A 22,394-nucleotide genomic window follows, 5' to 3' on the forward strand; every position below is an offset into this window, starting at 1 on the left:
GATAGAATGGAAGACAGTTGAAATTAAATTGCAAGAGTTGATGGCGAAATGTGAAAGAAGATCATAATTGGGAAGATTAACTATGATTACCAGAGGAATTTTAAACAATTATTTTGGAGTTATACCTCCAAATTGTATAAAGAGCTCAAAATAGTTGACACAGATTTAAGGTCACTGTCAACTGAACATTTGAGAGTCACTTTTGGGGTTCAGTTAGAGGTGTTATGTGGAGCTTTTGACCTATCAGTGTTTGATCTCTGAGTAGAAGGGACCAAATTTTGAGATGACGAAATGAAGTGATTGCAGCATACTAGAATGAAGCAATTAAAAATGAATCATTGAATCATATGGAAAAAGTGTGTGCATCCCTGGACAGTGGGAATGAAAGTGATAAAACTATAGCGGTTGCATAGTCTGAAGAAAATGCTGTGGGATGGGAAGTGGGCACTGATGGAGAATGTAGAATGATTCAGGATGCTTGGAGAGGATATTCCCTATTGAATGCTGAAAGACAAGCCGAGGGAAAGATGTGTCTGTCAGATCAGGTTGGAGATAGGCGAGGTTTCACAGAATCATTTGTTAAATGTGAATGCTGATGAGGACAAGGACAATCCCAGTTTAACTGTAAGAGTGCAGTGGAATGAGAGCATAATTGCAGGACATGGAAGATTCACTGTGAGGGCCATGTGATCAATGGTGGAAGGCAATTCGTGTTTGAAGAGCAAGGGAATCCACTACATGCCGCCACATAGAAGGTGACATTGTCAGAACAGATGTGAAGGAAAAAAAATTGGAGAATGGAATGATGTTCTTGTAATATGGAAGTTTGGAGGAAGAGCAGAGGAAGTAACTGAAAATCAGTGCAATTATAGTGGATACTGGTCAATAGTTTATTCCCCAATGTCGAGAGAGCAAAGTTGAGGAAAGGAATAGTTGGATATGGAAAATGAAAGTGAAAGCAGTGAAATTTTGTGGGAAATGTGCCAAAAATTTCCTAGCAGGATGAAAGCATAAAGCAGAATTGATGTAACAGTAATGTGCAAGGAAAAACAGGTGAGGGAGGGGAATAGAGCAGGCCTGAAATAGAGAATGCTTCACACATCCCACAGATAGATGTGTGTAGCTGAGACTCATTCTAGTTCCCATAGCAACACCTTCCAGCTGGAAAAAGTAAATGTAGCTTACAGACTCTGGTTCAATGTGAGAACAAGTGAAACCAGGTGACCATAGTGGAGGAGAATGCGTTCAAGGAAGAAGCGAAGGGCGAGTCTTTGTGAGGAATAGAAGTGTAGTGGGATTGGATGGCCATAGAAAAATGGGATGACTAGAACTAGGGAAAAAAAAAGTGGCAGGCATTTGAAGTGTTGCCTTGTTACATAAAATATGAGCTACATGTGATTGAGGAGGCTAGGAAATGAGATCATTACCTGGAAAAGCAATGACCTGATGTTTCAGATGAGAATTATGGTCCAGAAGGGAGGTTTGAGGAGCCACTTAGAGCTGGCATTCAGCCTCTGCAAATTTGTGGTTGATTTACCAAACAACAACATGGGTTGGTGTTCTTGGGCCATTATTTTTCAGTCACTGGTCTTATTTTGCCCAGTCATCTTTTCCTTACAATTTCATAGCTGTTGACCACAAGTGGCCCACTTCTACCTTGTCCCTATCACTTTAGCCTTTACTTGACCCAAAGTAATCACTTTCCCCATCTTTTATTGTTTCTTGGTCAGTCCCTTACTATCTATATGTCTGATAATTTTGATGCCTTTCCTCATTATCCTAGCCTTAACATTGGATGAATTGGTCTATACTTCTATTCACCTAAACAGAATGGTTTAAGAACCCTTCGCTTGCTCCATATATAGAAGCCCAATTTGTCACCCTCCAGCATCACATTTGCTGAACTTGACTCCATTCACTTCCTCCACTTAGAGATATTCTTTTGGGAAATCTAATGGTTGAATTTATGCCTGGGTTATTGCATTAAACATTCTCTAATTTATTCCTCTCTGTAAATTGTTTATATTCCTGTAACTTTCTGCTCTCAATATTTAGATCATTGCTGCACCCTCCTTCACTTTGTCTATCCCTTGTTACCGTTACTCCTCCATCCCTAACTTCTCTGTTTCCATTTGGTGGGTTAGCCTAGTAATCAGTAGCTACTGTGACTACTCTTCTCCACCCAGCTTCCTGTAAGAAGTCCATTCCATTCTTCCAATTTCAATTGCATTCAATCTATTTAAACTACTTTCTAGAAAGCTACTTGCCTACAATTATGGTGTCCTCAAACATGAATATTTGTTTGCTTGCATTTCTGCCTTCATTATCTTGTCTGCACTCCAAGGGCTGGGATAGAATTTTGTCATCTTAAGGTTTATTTTACAAGCCTTTACTTTCGAGATTTTCCTCAGTAATTTATGGCATCACCAACATGATTCAATTACCAGATGTAGCTGCTGTTCCCTTTCAGAATTCCAAATGGACCATTTCCTTTAGGATGCAATGCTTCACTCTCCCATCTCCACTACCGTCAATTACAGTTTCTGTTCAATCACAAGGGATACAAAACTTGTTCCTTTACCTCATTCCTTCTTATTGTCCATGGCTTCCGTCACTTATTCTACTTGAAGCAACCATCTGTTTATATTTCTTTTAGTTTAGTATACTTTATTCACTGGCCATAATGTGTTCTCTTATACATTGAGAAGACCAGATGCAGACTGGGTGACCAATTTGCAGAATATTTATGTTCGATCTGCAAGTGTGACTCTGAACTTCTAACAAACCTTATTCAAGTTCTCGGTCTTATTTTTGCTTTGATGTCTCTTTCCTAGACTTCCTATATTGTTCTATAGAGCTTTCAAGTAAATTTGATGAGCAGCATTCATCTTCTGCCTTGCATTAATGTCTTCTGCACTTTGAATTAAGTTCAATAGTTTAATAACCCCCCATTCTTGTAATCTCTACATCTATTTTCAAAGCTTGTATGAGCCTGTCAAAATAAAAGGCAAAGATAACATGTTTAAGAACCTTGGTTTTCAAGAGATATTGGGGCCCTGGTTAAGGGGAAAAAAAAGAGGAGTAGACAGGTATAGGCAGGTGGGAACAAATGAGGTACTTCTGGAGTATAAGAAATGCAAGAGAACATTTAAGAAAGAAATCAGGAGAGCTAAAAGACAGACTGAGGTGGCCCTAGCACACAAGCCGTAGCAGTTCTACAGATATGTGAAGAGCTAAAGGATTGCAAGGGGCAAAACTGGTGCCCTGGCAGATCAGAATGGCAATCTATGCGTGGAGAAAAACCAGTTGGGGGAGACATAAATGGATTTTTTACATCTGCATTTACTTTGGAGATGGACACAGAGTCTATAGAAGTGAGGCAACAGCAGTGAGGCCATGGAACCCATAAAGATTAGAGGAGGAAGTGTTTGCTGTCTTGAGGCAAATTAGGGTGGATAATTCCCAGGGCCTGACGAGGTGGTCCCTCACCTTGAGGCAAGTGTAGAAATTGCAGGGGCCCTAGCAGGGATATCTGAATCATCCTTAGCAACAGGTGAGGTTTTGGAGGATAGCTAATGTTCCACTGTTTAAGAAAGGCTCTAAAAATAAACCAGGAAATTATAGTCAGGTGACCTGACATCAGTAGTGGGGGCGATGTTATTGGAAGATATTCTAGGAGACCAGATATATGAGTATTTGGATAGACATTGACTAATTAGGGATAGTCAACATAGCTTTGTGTGTGGGGTAGGTCGTGTCAAACCAATCTTACAGAGTTTTTTGAGGAAGTTATCAAGAAAGTTGATGAAGGCAAGATAGTGATGTCTACATGGACTTCAGCAAGGCATTTAACAACATCCTGCATGGGATATTGGTCAAAAAGTTTCATTTGCTTGACATTCAAGATGAGGAAGTAAATTGACATTGGCTTTGTGGGAGAAGCCAAAGAGTGGCAGTAAATGGTTGTCTCTCTGACTGGAAGCCTGTTAACTGGTAGAGAGCCACAGGAATCAGTATTGTGTCTGCTGGTGTTTGTCACCTATCAATGATCTGGATGATAATGTGGTTAACTGGATCATCAAATTTGTGGATGCCACCAAGATTGGGGTGTAGTGGACAGTGAGGAAGACCATCAGATCTTGCAGCAGCATCTGGTCCAGCTGGAAAAAGAGGCTGAAAAATGGCAGATGGAATTTAATGCAGACAAGCACTTTGGTAGGACCAACCAGGGTAGGTCTTACAGAATGAATGATAGGGCACTGAAGAGTGCTGTAGAACAAAGGAATCTGGGAATACAAGTCCATAATTCATTGAAAGTGGTGTCACAGGTTGATGAGGTTATAAAGAAAAGCCTTTGGCACATTGGCCTTGATAGATCAATGTATTGAGTACAAGAGATGTGTTGTTATGTTGAAGTTGTACAAGATGTTGGTAAGGCCTAATTTGCCCTTTTTGAAGGTTTGATTACCTTCCTGATGGAAAGATGTAAATAAATTTGAAAGAGTACAGAGGAAATTTACAAGGATGTTGCTGGGATTAGAGGACCTGAGTTATAAGGAAAAATTGGATAGTTTAGAACTTTATTCCTTGGAACGTAGAGGATTGAGGGGAGATTTGATAGAGGTATACAATATTATGAGGGGTATAGATAGGGTAAATGCAAGCAGATTTTTTTCACTGAGGTTGGGTGGGACTACAACTAGAGGTTTAAGGGTGAAAGTTGAAAAGTTTAAGGGAACATGAGGGAAAACTGTTTCTCTCAAGGTCATGAGAGCATGGAACAAGCTGCTAGCACAAGTGGTGCATGCAAGCTAGATTTCAACGGTTTAAGAGAAATTTAGATAGGTACATGGATGGAAGGGGTATGTAGTTCAATGGCACAAGGCAGGTGAAATGGTTCGGCATGGACTGGAGGGCCTGTTTTTGTGCTGTACTTTTCTATGATTCCATTGACTGCAGTGATTCAGTAAGCTGGGTGATAGCTGCCCTCTCAAGGACAATTGGAAATGGATGTGATGTGCTAACCCTGCCAATAATGTTCCTATTCTATGGTAAGGAGTAATAAGACTGGTTAACATTGGGAAAAGGTGAGTTTTTTTTTAATGTTATGACAAAGGATGAAAGTGCAATATTTACTCTCTGCCAAGATGTTAATAAAATCTTTTGACAGTCATTTGTGGAGCAGTATGGTTTTATTTTTTACTCGATCTTTAACACACAGCACAATGGACTCCAAAATACTTGATTTTAAGTTTACAGAGAAATGGAACATTCCTCTTGGTAATAGCAGACAGACATAAAAAAGATCAGAAGCAAAATCAATTACATTCACTGTTAAAAATAATCTTTTAACTTTTTCTTTAGATAAACCTAAAGCGATGTTGAAGTTTAAATATGGTGGCCGTGGTCTTATGGACAATGGGGCTGGTGAGCCAATTACCAATCGTTGTTCCAGACTGAACCTGTTTTTCCAGGTTAGTGAGTTTGTGGTTTAACGCTTGAAAGTTGGAGCTACCAAATGACTTAAATATACTGGAATCAGATATGAGAAAAAGGTAAGTGAATGTGAAAGTATCAGCACTTGTGGAAAATGAAGATGACACTACAAATATTCAGCTTGTTGGAGCTTCCTTGGGCATGAGTGTATTGAATTTTATTTGTGCCTCAGTAGTTGTGCATTGGACTAGTAATCCAGGGGACTGGATTTTAATTATAATCCTAGCTCTGAAATTTAAATTCAGTTAATAATAGTAATGAGAAAAAACTAGTGGTTAGTAGTGATGACTACAAAGATATTGGATTACTGTAAAAATGCAACTGGTGCACTAATCACAAACAAGAGAAAAACTGCATATGCTAGACATCTGAGCAACACACACGAAATGCTGGAGGAACTCAGCAGGCCAGGCAGCATCTATGGAAAAGAGTACAATCGACATTTCGTGCTGAGACCCTTCAGGACGAGAGAAAAAATCGATGAGGTGTAGAGTTAAAAGGTGGGGGCAGGGGAAGAAGAAACACAAGGTGTTAGGTGAAACCACAAAGGGAAGAGATGAAGTAAGGAGCTGGGAAGTTGATTAGTGAAACAGATACAGGGCAGGAGAAGGGGGAATCAAATAGGAGAGGACAGAGCACGATGGAAGAAAGAAAAGGGGGGAGGTGATGGGCAGGCAAGGAGATAAGCCAAGAGAGGGAAAAGGGGATTGGAAATGGTGAAGGGGGGTGGTGAGGGGCAATACTGGAAGTCTGAGAAATCGATGTTCATGCCATCAGGTTGGAGGCTACCCAAACTGAATACAAAGTGTTTTTCCTCTGACCTAAGTGTGGCCTCATTGCGACAGTGGAGAAGGCCATATACTTCAGGGCAGAAAGTCGAATATTCTTATCTAATCTGGCCTATACGTGATTTCCAATGTGGTTGACTCTCTGAATTCCTTTGAAATGGGCAAGCAAGGAAAAGGAAATTAGTGATTGGCAATAAATGTTGTCCAGATTCCTTAAAGGAATGCCTGAGTTGTGGGCACCCATACAAAAGAACCATAGAACCATAGAAACTACAGCACAGAAACAGGCCCTTTGGCCCTTCTTGGCTGTACCAAACCATTTTCTGCCTAGTCCCACTGACCTGCACACAGACCATATCCCTCCATACACCTCCCATCCATGTATCTGTCCAATTTATTTTTAAGTGTTAAAAAAGAACCTGCAGTTACCACCTCGTCTGGCAGCTCATTCCATACTCCCACCACTCTCCGTGTGAAGAAGCCCCCTCTAATGTTCCATTTAAACTTTTCCCCCCTCACCCTTAACCCATGTCCTCTGGTTTTTTTCTCCCCTTGCCTCAGTGGAAAAAGCCTGTTTGCATTCACTCTATCTATGCCCATCATAATTTTATATACCTCTATCAAATCTCCCCTCATTCTTCTACGCTCCAGGGAATAAAGTCCTAACCTATTCAACCTTTCTCTGTAACTGAGTTTCTCAAGTCCCGGCAACATCCTTGTAAACCTTCTCTGCACTCTTTCAACCTTATTTATATCCTTCCTGTAATTTGGTGACCAAAACTGAACACAATACTCCAGATTCGGCCTCACCAATGCCTTATACAACCTCATCATAACATTCCAGCTCTTATACTCAATACTTGGATTAATAAAGGCCAATGTACCAAAAGCTCTCTTTACGACCCTATCTACCTGTGACGACACTTTTAGGGAATTTTGTATCTGTATTCCCAGATCCCTCTGTTCCACTGCACTCCTCAGTGCCTTACCGTTAACCCTGTATGTTCTACGTTGGTTTGTCCTTCCAACGTGCAATACCTCACACTTGTCAGTATTAAACTCCATCTGCCATTTTTCAGCCCATTTTTCCAGCTCACTCCGAGTCACTCTGCAGGCTCTGAAAACCTTCCTCACTGTCTACTACACCTCCAATCTTTGTATCATCAGCAAACTTGCTGATCCAATTTACCACATTATCATCCAGATCATTGATATAGATGACAAATAACAATGGACCCAGCACTGATCCCTGTTGCACACCACTAGACACAGACCTCCACTCAGAGAAGCAATTCTCTACCACCACTCTCTGGCTTCTTCCATCGAGCCAATGTCTAATCCAACTTACCACCTCTCCATGTATACCTAGCGACTGAATTTTCCTAACTAACCTCCCATGCGGGACCTTGTCAAAGGCCTTACTGAAGTCCATGTAGACAATATCCACTGCCTTCCCTTCATCCACTTTCCTGGTAACCTCCTCGAAAAACTCCAACAGATTGGTCAAATATGACCTACCACGCACAAAGCCATGTTGACTCTCCCTAATAAGCCCCTGTCTATTCAAATGCTTGTAGATTCTGTCTCTTAGTACTCCCTCCAATAACTTACCTACTACTGATGTTAAACTCACTGGCCTATAATTTCCTGGATTACTTTTCGATCCTTTTTTAAACAACGGAACAACATGAGCCATTCTCCAATCCTCCGGCACTTCACCCGTAGACAGCGACATTTTAAATATTTCTGCCAGGGCCCCCGCAATTTCAAGGTCCTAGTCTCCTTCAAGGTCTGAGGGAACACTCTGTCAGGTCCCGGGGATTTATCCACTTTAATTTTCCTCAAAACAGCAAGCACCTCCTCCTTTTCAATCTGTACAGTTTCCATGTTCTCACTACTTGATTCCCTCAATTCCATAGATTTCATGCCAGCTTCCTTAGTAAATACAGACGCAAAAAAACCTATTTAAGATCTCCCCCATTTCCTTTGGTTCCGCACAAAGCCGACCACTCTGATCTTCAAGAGGACCAATTTTATCCCTTACAATCCTTTTGCTCTTAATATACTTGTAAAAGCTCTTTGGATTATCCTTCACTTTGACTGCCAAGGCAACCTCATGTCTTCTTTTAGCCCTCCTGATTTCTTTCTTAAGTATTTTCTTGCACTTCTTATACTCCTCAAGCACCTGATTTACCCCCTGTTTCCTATACATTTCATACAACTCCCTCTTCTTCTTTATCAGAGTTGCAATATCCCTTGAGAACCAAGGTTCCTTATTCCTATTCAATTTGCCTTTAATCCTGACAGGAACATACAAACTCTGCACTCTCAAAATTTCCCCTTTGAAGGCTTCCCACCTACCAATCACATCTTTGCCAGAGAACAACCTGTCCCAATCCACGCTTTTTAGATCCTTTCTCATTTCTTCAAATTTGGCCTTCTTCCAATTCAGAACCTCAACCCTAGGACCAGATCTATCCTTGTCCATGATCAAATTGAAACTAATGGTGTTATGATCACTGGAACCAAAGTGCTCCCCTACACAGACTTCTGTCACTTGCCCTAATTTGTTTCCTAACAGGAGATCCAATATTGCATCCCCTCTAGTAGGTCCCTCTATATATTGATTTAGAAAACTTTCCTGAACACATTTTACAAACTATAAACCATCTAGACCCCTAACAGTATGGGAGTCCCAATCAATGTATGGAAAATTAAAATTCCCTACCACCACAACTTTATGTTTCCTGCAGTTGCCTGCTATCTCTCTGCAGATTTGCTCTTCCAAGTCAAAAGAATGAGCTCCCATGAATTCTGAAGTCCAATGTATGTACTTCTAATCATTCCTATCAATAAAAAAAAAACAGATTCCCCCTCAATCTCTACTTTTGCTAATTGTTCTTTTATTTTATATAAGTCTTGTGTTTTTGATGCCATTCACTGCAATACTTTGGAGGTATAATTAGTATATTGAATAATTTTTGTGTAATTCCAGACTTGCAGATAAAATGGGCTTCTGGCCATATGGGACTTGTTTATTATGTGGGGATGGCCTGTAGTTCTGAAGAGAGCTACTGACTGACAGCAGTTTGTTGGTCAGTTCGTTCCTGACTGCCCGGCCTGTATATTTGAAGCTCAGAAGTCTGTATTGAGCAGTAAGTCAGCTGCACTGGCACTAATGTTTTACAGTGCCAGTACATCTAACCTTCTGCTCCACAGCCCTACTTAGCACTGAGTCTGGGGCAGGGGGGGCTTGGAGAGATGTTCTTCAGTGACAGACATGATGAAGTTGGCTTCCTGACTCCTCAGCTTTTGGCACATGCACCTTGAGTGGAAAGATTATTAAGTATTTTCTTTAAAATATCTTAAGCTGCGACATTTAAATATTTTCTAGTACTTAAAAGTTTTTATGTAATATTTTTGTTTTTAATTATTAAAATCAATTTGGATTGATTTTATGTCAGATCGTCATTGATACTTAAAAACTTATTCAAAGCTTTTGATGTAAGTGAGCTATGAATGGTAGTATGAAAGCAGGGCCTTAGGATCTGCCACCTGAGGCCTAGTCACTGCTTACAGACTGTTTTACCTTGGGAGGCAGTTGAGCTAATTAGGCCTGGAAGACAATCAGAGCCATCATGTCACAAAAGTACATGAAGCTGTAGTAAAAGCAGCCAGGATTAGGCATGATCTTCCCCATTGTATTATCATGTTTTTTGTACATCATGAGATGCATAACCATTTAATTATATAAGGTACTTCTGTGACTATATACAAGCTGATGTTAAATAATTTCTTTCTACTTTGGTCTTTGGAGGTGCTATCCTGTCCCAACTTCATCCCTGTCTTTCTAAGAATTCCATGTTTGAATTTTCACAATTGGTTTCTTTACCTGCTGCAGTACTGAACTGACCTTCAATCAAAGTCACAAATGACATCTTGTATGTTTGTGATTATGGCAATCTATAAATCCTGGTCTTTTTTGCCCTGTCTGAAGCTTTTGCCACTGCTAACTAAGTCATATTTCCTCAAACACTTCTGAGTTATCCAGAAAGACATGACTTTATTCACCAGTTTCATTCTTGATTCTTTGTTATCAAGAAGTTGCTTGCAATGGCTTTATCTTTAGTTCCTTCATAATTACTTCAAGAACCCAAAAGGGTCCAGCCTCACCCCTTCCAGTTATTCATTATTTGCAGTATTCCATTTACCTCACCACTATGACTCTTGATCCTTTTCCCAATTTTTTGTTTGTTGGACCATGAGCTGATGTGCAGCACTGTTTGAACAGAAATTTTCTCCGTTAAGGTAATGAAAAGGTAAAAACCATTGTCTTCAGATTTCACTAAAAACTCTTGCTACAGGTCCATCCATCTCCCTCACAATTGTCTAAGTTTGAATTAGACTGTTGCAACTTTGGGCACCACGGTAGTGCATCAGTTAGTGTGACACTATTACTGCTTGGACCGTTCCAGAGTTCGGAGTTCAAATCCAGCACCGTCTGTAAGGAGTTTGTACATTCTCTCCGTGAACCGCATGTAGATCGTCTTGTGATTACGCTTGTGTTAAATAGGTGGGTTACTAGGTGTGTGGTTTGTTGGGCCAGCAGGGTCTGTTCTGTGCTGTATCTCGAAATAAAATGAAAATAACTACATATTTGACCTGAGAACGAGGTTCCAACTGTGCATCTGCATTATCTTCTCTTAAAATGTCATCTATCTCCACCCCACCTCAGCTCATCTGCTACTGAAAGCTGTATCCAGTCACAAGTTATCACCTGGTTTTTGATCACTTGGTTGCTCTTTTCTTTCTTATGTTCTCATTATACTCAATCTCATTGAAAACTTTGCAGACCACTGCAAAAATTTTATGGTTGAATTTACCCACGACTTGCATTGACTCCAAGTCTAACAGCACCAGAAAATTTAAAAACTTTTTTTTTGTCATTTCCCTCCAGAGCCTGCCTCTTCCCACCTCTTTTGTTTCATCTTCCAGTTCTACAATCTTCCAGTATCTACGTGCTACTTCTATAATGACCTACTTTTTTATTAAGTACTCTCTACTGTTGGCCAAGCTTTTATCTACGCAAGGCCCAAGCTTTGGAGTTCCCTCCTTCATTTTGTTTAAATTTCTATTCCTTGCTCATGTCTTATGACACTCCATATCTAATTTGTGACTTGGTTTGGATAAATATATTCAGGCCTGGTGTAGATTTATGAACAGCAAGAGATTCAAGGGATTTAAGTGAAATTGAAGACAAAGAACAGACCAGTATAGACTTATTGAATGGCAGAGCAAGCTTGAATAGCTAAGTAGTCTGTACTTCTTACTTTAATGTGTTTTCCAAAGTTATGAATGATAGTGTTCGTCCATCATCAATGTCGATGAGGACCTCGACACCATTATGATGGTGTCGAGACTAGCGTATGATTTGGATTTAAGTGAGGGAGAGTTGCGCAACGTCAGCCTCACTCTCTCTTCCCAATTCCCATCTGGATCCAGTGGCAAGACAAGAGTCGAGACGGCTGGAGATGGGACCAGGCGCAGTGGATGACCAGGACATCTTCTGTGTCTTGTCGAGCTCTACACGTTCCACGACGCTTGCAGAGACCACCTTCTTGACCGTTGGACCTTCCATTGGTCTCGTTCGCTCAGTCTGCCGGAGTCTGTCTTCACACTCTGGGATAGACAACTCCCCATCTCACCGAGGGTTTGAGATCCGCCGGCTACCCTCACCTGGTTTAGCCAGCTTGTCAAAGCTGTTGCCCGGGGTGTGGCTGCTGTCACGTGCAAACAGCTACGGGGAGCCACAGGTGAGGGCTGAGTACCAGGTAGGGACCAAAGGTGGACAACCACCTTGAAAAGGATGCAACATGTTCCCCCACCAGAGGTGCTACCCCTTCCTGACACCCCATACATGAATGATAGATTATATTTCTATCTCATTTTTATGACTTTATTAAAGTAGAGATTATGTGCACATTTCCCTGATGATAATGGTACTTCATTTACAGGGCAAGACTCCTTGTCTGGGTCGGATACAACAACAGTCTTCCTGCTTATTGACCAGAGAAGGACTTATTGATGCAATCCTTGCCCTCTTTAAAGAATGTAATAGTCCTGACCTGATGAAAATAAAGCATGTGGCCAATTTTGTAAAAAAGTGTGAGTACTGTACCATAAGCTTGCTGCTGGTTTGATAAATTTTTCATTTCCTTTTTCCACAATCACTTTTTTTTAATACGTTTGTATATGGATGTTAACCTATTTCCTAATTTTAGTTGGTTGAGTACTATAGATGGTAGCAGGGTTACAATGATATTTAATCTAGGGAAAATTAAGTATTGAAATTTTGAAATAAATGTGGAAATGCCTTATAATTAGTTATGTTACAAAGCGAGAGATCCCATTCCTAAACAGTCTGCTGCCATCCTGGTAAGGTATTTTCATGCATTGGGTTCATGTTGATCAGAAATAGTAATTCAATAACCTGTAGGAATTTGTTATGCGATATAGTGTTCTGCATGTTAAGTTGTTTATCATTTGTGGTTAGGCTGTTTATACCCTCTTCTGAAAAGATGATTGGAAAGTTCAATTGAAGCTGCCAGTTATTGTGAAATTTAGATTATATTTTTCTTAACTGAAGGTAATGAAATAGCCACAAAATTATAATCAAGATCCTCTATCATCCAACGTCTACACTTCAGTTTCTGAAACTCTATCTTTGTCTGATTATTATCTGTGGTGTTTAAAATTATACAGAGGACCATGTATACCACAGGCCATATATACGATTCGGTATACTACATAGGAGGCAAGGTTTTCATTAACCTAGTCTTTTAGATGAAAAAAACTTAATTTCTCTACTGGATTTGCTAGTGATTCTTTTATGTTATAACATCTGCTTTTGGGTATGCCTCAAGAGATTTACCCCATGTCCCTCCTCAATGTGACCTTCTCTTTATATTGAAGGCCTGTGTCAGGTTACCTCTCAGTCCACCTTTACAGGCGAAAAGAGCACTGATCTCTGCTTCCCCTGATAATTAAATCTGTCAGTCTTGGTTTTCTGTTCCTATTTCTAATGAATAATGTGTTTGTTGGAATAAGATGTGATGATCAGAAATATATTAAATTAGTACAAATTAATAAAAGCAATTTAAAATATTTAAAGGTTACTTATGTAGGTCAGAGCTGGGCAAAAAAGCTGTGAATAATCTGATAATATGAAGGCAAAAAAACAGGACATAACCCAACCAATGAGAGATCAAATAGAATGTGCTGGAAACTAAGTGAGTGGGTGTTCTCTCTCTCACTCATCCACACAGGCAAGTAATCCAACAGCAACAGACTGTCTATGTGCTCGAGGGAGAGAAAGGGAGATCTTCCTCTTTCATACCCTGCTGTTCTTGAGGGGAACAATTCTAACCAGTACTTTCCCAGGACCCTGCTTGCCTCACATGGAGTGCTCCAATTCAGAAAATTATGCAGACAGTATAATACCGACAGATTTTATGATGTTGAGCCCAGGTAACCTTTAGCATACCTATGTTGTTAAACTGAATATTTTGTTTCAGTAGATTCAAACTGTCTTTTCTGTCTGTAGACAAAGATGCTCTGAATGAGATTCGAGAGTTACAACCCTGTGCTGGTGATTTTGAGGTGAAAAGCGTGATTGGTCGTGGTGTTTTTGCGGAAGTGCAGGTCGTCCGTGAGAAAGCCACCAACGATGTTTATGCAATGAAAGTCATGAATAAGCAGGCGCTGATTGAAGAGGATAATGTAAGATGACACTATTATTAATTTGGATTTAATCTGAGATTCATTATGTCTACAGAGCTGTCACTACAGGTTCCATGGGATGAATAGGCTGATATTTTTACATTTGTGGCTCTTTGAATTATCAGAAACATAATTCCATTTATCTTTAAAAATGTAAATTTTTAATAGTTTCAAGTTATTACAAGTTTTAGTTTAAAAATTGGCTACATATCCATGGATGAGAGTTTTGGTGATCAATCTATTGCTGCCATTGCATAATACATTTAGGGTTGGGATTATGTCGTGGATGAATTTTGTTTGTTGGGAAATTGAATGTTTTTCAACTAAGATGCTCAGTGTTGGAGGCCTCTTAAATCAGATTCTTGAGGTGGTATAGCACTGGTTGAGTGTGTTGGGTCCCCTGGTGCCACAGTGATGTGCTGATGGTAGTTGGATAGAGATTTCTTCAAAACGAGTCTGATTGGAGTCCCTGGCAAGTATCTGAAAGCTTTCAGGATAGGCCGTTTCTTGTTTGTTAATCATGGCATTTAATACATTGTCCACTAGCTTGACATCCGCTTTTGGTGGTATGTAAACTGTAGTCAGAATCATGGTGGAGAACTCTCTCGGTAAGTAGAATGGTGGATTGGATGTCTCAGGTTAGGACAACAAGAGTGCGACAAAACTGCTACACTCAAGCACTGCGATGAGTTTATCATCAAACAGAAGTTACCAGTCCATCTGATGATTGGGAACTCCTCGGGCTGGAATGTAGGTGGTGAGCAGACTAGTGTCCCCTTCCAATCATCTTTGGCCAGCTCCTCTTGCACGCCTCGGAAATTCCCTTTACTCCACTGTAATACCAATACATCCAACTTTAGCTTCTCCCTCTCTAACTACAGGGTGAATTCTAGCATATTATAGTCAAGTTTTCCCAAGGGTTCCTTTACTTCAAGTTCCTTAATGTGGGAATTCTGGGAGACTTAGAGCCTCCCAGATGACCACTTCTGCACCAGGTGCACTGAGCTGCAGCTCTTCAGAGAACATGTTAAGGAACTGGAGCTGTAGCTCGATAACCTTTGGCTCATACAGGAGACTGAAGAAATGATAGAAAGGAGCTACAGGGAGGTAGTCACCCCTAGGTTGCAGGAAGCAGGTAACGGGATGACTGTCGGGATAAGGAAAGGAAATGGGCTGCTAGTACAGAGTACCTCTGTGGCCATTCCACTCAATAATAAAAACACTGTTTTGGGTACTGTTGAAGGGGACAGTCTACCAGGGGAAGCTGTAATGACTGGATCTCTGGCACAGAGTCTGGCTCGGAAGAGAAGAGAGGTGAAGAGGTCTGCAGTAGTGATAGGAGATTCCATAGTTAGAGGAACAGAAACGAGTTGTAATAGAGATACACAGATCGTATGTTGCCTCCCAGGTGCATGGTTAAAATATCTCAGATCGGGTCTGTAGCATTCTAAAGGGGGAGGGTAAGAGCCAGAAATCTTGGTACATATTGGCACCAATGACATGGGTACGAAAGGCGAGGAACCTTGAAAAGAGATTTCAGCGAGTTGGATAGAAAGCTGAAAAGCAGGACTGCCAGGGTAGTTATCTCTGGATTGCTGCCTGTGCCATCTGCGAATGAGGGTTAGAATAGGAGTATTTGGCAGATAAATGTGTGGCTGAGGAGCTGGTGCAAGGGGCAGGGATTCAGATTTCTGGATCTCTTCTGGGGAAGATACAAGCTGTCTGGGTGGGTTTAAACTAACTTGGCAGGAGGATGGGAACTGGAGTGATAAGGCTGAGGATGGGGCAGTTAGTTTACAAACAAGAATTGTGTAGTGAGACTGCTAGCAATGAAAGGCTGATGAGGCAAAATTACAGTCATTGGGATGAGTTGCTCTGTAAAGAGGGACAAAATCGAAGAGGGTGGTAAATACTGGACTGAATGTGTTATATCTGAATGCATGCAGTTATGGAATAAGGTAGATGTAGTATAGTTAGAGATTGGCAGGTATGATGTTGTGGGCACCACTGAGTCATGGCTGAAAGAAGATTATAGCTGGGAGCTTAACATCCAAAGATGCACATTGTACTGAAAGGACAGGCAGGTAAGCAGAGGGGGAAGAGTGGCTCTGTTGGTTAAAAAATTAAGTAAAATCCTTCGAAAGAGGTGACATAGGATTAGAAGGTGTAGAATCCTTGTGGGTAGAGCTAAGAAACTGCAAGGATAAAAAGACCCGGATGGGTCTTTATACAGACCTTGCAACAGCAGCAAATACATGTGCTACAAGTTAAGTTACAACAGGAGGTAGAAAAGGTAAATCAAAAGAACAATCTTTAGATAGCTATGCAGTTAGATTGGGAAAATTAGGTTGCTCTTGGGAAGCTTTTAAAAACCAACAGAAGGCAACAAAAATCATAAAGAGGGAAAAGATGGAATATCAAGGTAAGCTAGACAATACTGTAATATTAAGAGGATACCCAACGTTTCTTCAGATATATTAAAAGAAACGTGAGAGTTGATGTTGGACCACATGCTTTTCTTGGATAAAGAGCTCAAAACTGTTCACAATTCTCACGATACACAGTGCGGACTGACCAATGCTTTTTTCAAGCCTCAGCATTACCCCCTGCAAGTTACTCTTTATGGAATACTGCACAAATATATCCTACCACTTGGTCATGCTCTCTTCTCACCGCTGCAATCAGGAAGAAGGTATTGGAGCCTCAGGACTCACACTCGTGGTCATGGCTATCCCTCGAGGTCAAGGATGATGGTTTTCATGCTGAAGAAGTGGCCCACAGAGTGAAGATGTCTGTGCGTGTATTTGTTTAACGTGTACTTGATGTTGCACTCCAAGAAGCACACGATACTTCACAAATCAACCAACTGATTCCAATGGCATGGAAACCACGATGATTGGAGCTGATGGATTTGTCGCAGCCTTCATCGGCCTTCACAGCCATTGAGCTCGAAGTAACTTCGCCCACTTGTTCCACCGTTGAGGACTTGGTTGGATTGTTCTTTGTCAGGGACCTCACCCTCGACCTTACCGCCATGAGTGACCCTACCAGGAGCATAGCTCCAGACGACATTGCTCTCGGGATCACAGGACCACACAAGCCTCTCCACCACGACAAGGTGACAATCCACGGAGAAGCATGGACTCACACTCAGGTTCTGGAACAGTTATTGTCCCTCAGCCATCAGGTTCTTCAGCCAGTGGGGATAACTTCATTTGACTTTACTGTACTTGCTCCATCACTGCATTGTTTCCACAAACATGGACTCACTTTTAAGGACTCTTCATCCCATGTTCTCAATGTTTATTTATTTTTTCTCTTTTCTATTTACACAGTTTGTTCTACTTTGCCCATTTTTTTTTTCGCCTTGTTGGGAGCAGTCTTTCGCTGATTCTATTATGGTTCTTGGATTTACTGAGAACACCCATAAGAAAATGAATTTCACAGTTGTCAATGGTGATGTATGAGTACTTTGATAATAAATTTACTTTGAAGTTTGAATGAGGACTCTCAAGTCCCTTTGACTCTGATTTCTGAATTTTCTCCTCATTTATAAAATATTCTATACCTTTATCCTTCTTCCAGAGTGCATGACCATACACTTTGTCACAAAGCCATCAATTCCATTATCCAAATCATTGGCCTATAATGCGAAAAGAAGTGGTCTCTACTCTGACCCCTGGGAAACACCACTTGTCACTGGCAGCCAACCAGAAAAGGCCCTCTTTATCCCCTCTCTTTGCCTCCTGTCAGCCAGCCAATCCATAGTATCTTTCGTAATACCATTGACTCTAATCTTGTTTAGCAGCCTAATGTGCGGCACGTTGTCAAACACCTTCTGTAAAGAACATCTCTCTATCCCATCTGTCATTTCCTCAAAGAATTCCAACAAACTTGCAGGCAAGATTTCCCTTTAAGGATGCCATGCTGACTTTGGCCTATTTTTATCATGTGCTGCGAAGTACCCCAAAACCTCATCCTTAATAATGAACTCCAACATCTTCCTAAATACTGAAGTCAGGTTAACTGGCCTATAGTTTCCTTTCTTTGCCTCCCTCCCTTAAAAAGTGGAGTGGCATTTGCATCTTCTAGTACTCCAGAACCACTCCAGAATCTAGTGATTCTTGAAAGATTACTGCTAATGCCACCACAATGTCTTCAGCTGTCTCTTTTTACCCTTGGATTTTCTTAACTCGTCTCTTTCTAAAGATTTGATTTCATGATTCAGGAGGATCCCATCCTGTCGGAAAAGCTCACTGCTTCGTGTCCTATAAATTCAAACTCACTTCACACACACCAATCTTTAAGCCATGCATTTAGTTCGGATCTTATTAACCCTGTGGTAATTTGCACATAGCTCAGGTAACAATGCAGTGATTATTACTTTCTTGGTTCTGTGTTTTGATTTTGTCCCTAGCTGCTCAAATTCCTTCAGCAGGGCCTGTTTCATTGTCCTTCCTATGTCATTGGTACCCACATGGACCACAACAACTGGATGTTCCCTTCCATGCCAATTTCCTCTGCACGCACCAGGGCAGATAACACAGCCTTCAGAACTTTCAATCCATGCAACAGAATTTTGTCTATCTCACTGACTATACTATCACCAATTACAAAAACATTTCTCTTCTTTTCGCCCTGCCCCCACCCCCCTTGAATGTCTTCCTGAACTACTGCACTACGGTTTGGTTGCTCATCCTTCCTACAACTCCCAATCTCATCCTCGCAGGATGCAACAATCTCCGAGCTGTTGGGCAAGCTCAACGGCTGAGCGTTCTCTACATTATCTCTTCCTGTCTCACCTGCATCCTGTCCCTGACCACAAACTGAATTTGAAATAGTTAATCTAATGAGCGTGACGGTTTTCTGAAACAGTGTCCAGGTGACTTGCCCCCGTCCCTGCTGCATTGCAGTGTTTGAAGCTCAGAATGCACATCATCAACCTTGAGCTTGAGTTCCTCGAACATCAAATACTTGCTGTAGATGTGGTCAATGGGGTTTGACAGCTTCCTTATCATGTAGCTGCAACACATCACCTGATCTGGCATTCCTACTATATTAATTAGTTGTAATTTGGTTTATTTTTAGTTAATACTTTTTTTTTCAATAAGTTACCTGTTCTTACCTGCTACTTACCTGTGCCATGGTCCACTCACAGAATGCTGTCCAAAATAGCATCTGGGACCTTGGTGTCCATTTCTTGTCACTGAAGCCTCACGCCAAAGCCTCAGTTTCCCACTCTAACCCAGCCCATTGCAACAATGGCTGCTCTGCTTAAACCTAATTTCTTTTTATTATTCCAAGTGAAACTCACACAATGAGACTTGCTCTTTTCAAAGGTTCCTGCTCTCGCACAGATCTCGCTCTTGCTACTCCAAAATGATTTTATTGGCCATATTCTGCATGTACGTAGAGCTGGATAGGGTTACCTGACAATATATAGTGGGGACCAGTATGTCTAGTTAAAGGTAAACAAAGGTGTAAGTTATGAATAGATATGAGGAAAAGGGTGTTTTGGCAGCTGCAATCTCCTTGAATGCTGGATCAAGCTTAAGGGGTTATATAAACTCTCCATATTCCTGTGTTGGTGATGGTAACTTCTGGTAAAAGCATCTGTTGAATCTTCAGAAAAATGTTATCTATATTGGTTAAGCATAATTAATTAAGAATCTTTTTCTAAATGTAAATTGGATCTAAAAAACTTGACAGGACATCAGACTCATCATATGTGTGAGGACTGTCATCAGTGTTACAGTCTATTCAAAATGGTTCTTCCTAATTAGTATTGATGTCTTTTAGTCCTTCGAGTTTATTTGTAAATTAAGTCTCTGAGGCTGGCATCTGGGCATCCTTCAAGAGGATAAATTCACAAAAGGCATATGATCCAGTCTGTGTACCTGGCCGAGTACTAAAAGCCATGCAGACTAACTGATTGGAAATATATATGGACTTATTCAACCTTGCTTCCATGGTCTGAGGTTCTCACCTGCTTCAAAAAGGCATCTATTGTACCAGTGCCCAAGAAGAGTATGGTGATCTGTCTCAATGACTGCTGTCCCGTGTCACTTGCATCAAAGATAATGAAGTACTTTACAGAAGTTGGTTATGGCATGGATCATCTTCCTTGGAGATGACCTGAGTCTGCTCCTTTTAGCCTACTACAATAGCAGGTCAACACCTGGTGCAATTTCTCTGGCTCTTCACTCTGCTCTCAACCATCTGGACAACAGGAGTTTGTAGGTCAGGCTGCTGTTCATTGATTACAGCTCATTATTAAATACAATTATCCCATCCAATCTCATTATCAGCTTCAAGACCTCGGCCACTGTATTTTCCTCTGGAACCGAGTACTCAACTTCTCATCCACAGACCTCAGTCAAGTGAGGATTGGTAAAAATTCTTCATTGCTGACCATCAACACAGGTGCATCTAAACTCTGCGTACTTATTACCACACTCCTTCACCGGCCCCCCTCGCCCCCGCTCTGTTCTCTGTACATATAGGACTTCACGGCTAAGCATAGCTCCAGTGTCATCTTTAAATTTGTCAACGACACTATTGTTGGATGAATCACAGGTAGCAATGAGTCAGTTTACTGGAGTGAAATAGGTCATCTGTGAAGTGTTACTTTTTAAAAACCTACCTCTCGCAGCAAAACTGTAGAGCTGATTATTGTTTTCAGGAAGGGAAAGTGGGGCGAACATGTGCCAGTGTACATTGGGGAATCGGCACTGGACGAAAGCAGCAGTATAATTCCTGGGTGCTAATTGGGAGCAGATTGGGAGGCAGATTTTGGAAAGGTGCAAAAATAATAGGGTTGTTATCGTGGGCGACTTTAACTTCCCTAATATTGATTGGCACCTGATTAGTTCCAAGGGTTTAGATGGGGCAGAATTTGTTAAGCGTGTCCAGGATGGATTCCTGTCATAGTAGGTGGACAGGCCGACTAGGGGGAATGCCATACTAGATCTAGTATTAGGTAATGAACCGCGTCAGGTCACAGATCTCTCAGTGGGTGAGCAATTGGGGGACAGTGACCACCGCTCCCTGGCCTTTAGCATTATCATGGAAAAGGATAGAATCAGAGAGGACAGGAAAATTTTTAATTGGGGAAGGGCAAATTATGAGGCTGTAAGGCCAGAACTTGTGGGTGTGAATTGGGATGACGATTTTGCAGGGAAATGTACTATGGACATGTGGTTGATGTTTAGTGATCTCTTGCAGGATATTAGGGATAAATTTGTCCTGGTGAAGAAGATAAAGAATGGTAGGGTGAAGGAACCATGGGTGACAAGAGAGGTGGAAAATCTAGTCAGGTGGAAGAAGGCAGCATATATGAGGTTTAGGAAGCAAGGATCAGATGGGTCTATTGAGGAATATAGGGTAGCAAGAAAGGAGCTTAAGAAGGGGCTGAGAAGAGCAAGAAGGGGGCGTGAGAAGGCCTTGGCGAGTAGGGTAAAGAAAAACCCCAACGCATTCTTCAATTATGTGAAGAACAAAAGGATGACAGAGTGAAGATAGGACCAATTAGAGATAAAGGTGGGAAGATGTTCCTGGAGGCTGTAGAAGTGAGCGAGGTCCCCAATGAATACTTCTCTTCGGTATTCACCAATGAGAGGGAACTTGATGACAATGAGGACGATATGAGTGAGGTTGATGTTCTGGAGTATGTTGATATTAAGGGAGAGGAGGTGTTGGAGTTGTTAAAATACATTAGGACGGATAAGTCCCCGGGGCCTGACGGAATATTCCCCTGGCTGTTCCACGAGGCGAGGGAAGAGATTGCCGAGCCTCTGGCTAGGATCTTTATGTCCTCATTGTCCACAGGAATGGTACCAGAGGACTGGAAGGAGGCGAATGTTGTCCCTTTGTTCAAAAAAGGTAATAGGGATAGTCCGGGTAATTATAGACCAGTGAGCCTTATGTCTGTGGTGGGAGAGCTGTTGGAAAAGATTCTTAGGGATAGGATCTATAGGCATTTAGAGAATCATGGTCTGATCAGGGACAGTCAGCACGGCTCTGAGAAGGGCAGATCATGTCTAACAAGCCTGATAGAGTTCTTTGAGGAGGTGACCAGGCATATAGATGAGGGTAGTGCAGGGGATGTGATCTACATGGATTTTAGTAAGGCATTTGACAAGGTTCCACATGGTAGGCTTCTTCAGAAAGTCAGAAGGCATGGGTTTCAGGGAAGTTTGGCCAGGTGGATTCAGAATTGGCTTGCCTGCAGAAGGCAGAGGGTCGTGGTGGAGGGAGTACGTTCGGATTGGAGGGTTGTGACTGGTGATGTCCCATAAGGATCTGTTCTGGGACCCCTACTTTTTGTGATTT

General features: G+C 41.4%; 1 protein-coding gene across 2 annotated transcripts in view; it reads left to right on the plus strand.

Moving 5' to 3' along the window:
- Window positions 1–22,394, plus strand: part of cita (citron rho-interacting serine/threonine kinase a) — a 225,379-nt gene that overhangs the window by 14,271 nt on the left and 188,714 nt on the right. For both annotated transcript variants that reach the window (XM_072247918.1, XM_072247919.1), the window contains exons 2-4: window positions 5,365–5,474; window positions 12,299–12,449; window positions 13,888–14,063. In XM_072247918.1, coding sequence (XP_072104019.1) covers window positions 5,379–5,474; window positions 12,299–12,449; window positions 13,888–14,063 — 423 coding nt within the window. In that variant the 5' untranslated portion in view covers window positions 5,365–5,378. The remainder of the gene's footprint in view (window positions 1–5,364; window positions 5,475–12,298; window positions 12,450–13,887; window positions 14,064–22,394) is intronic.

Source organism: Mobula birostris, chromosome 31, assembly GCF_030028105.1.
Source record: "Mobula birostris isolate sMobBir1 chromosome 31, sMobBir1.hap1, whole genome shotgun sequence".
NCBI lineage: Eukaryota > Metazoa > Chordata > Chondrichthyes > Myliobatiformes > Myliobatidae > Mobula > Mobula birostris.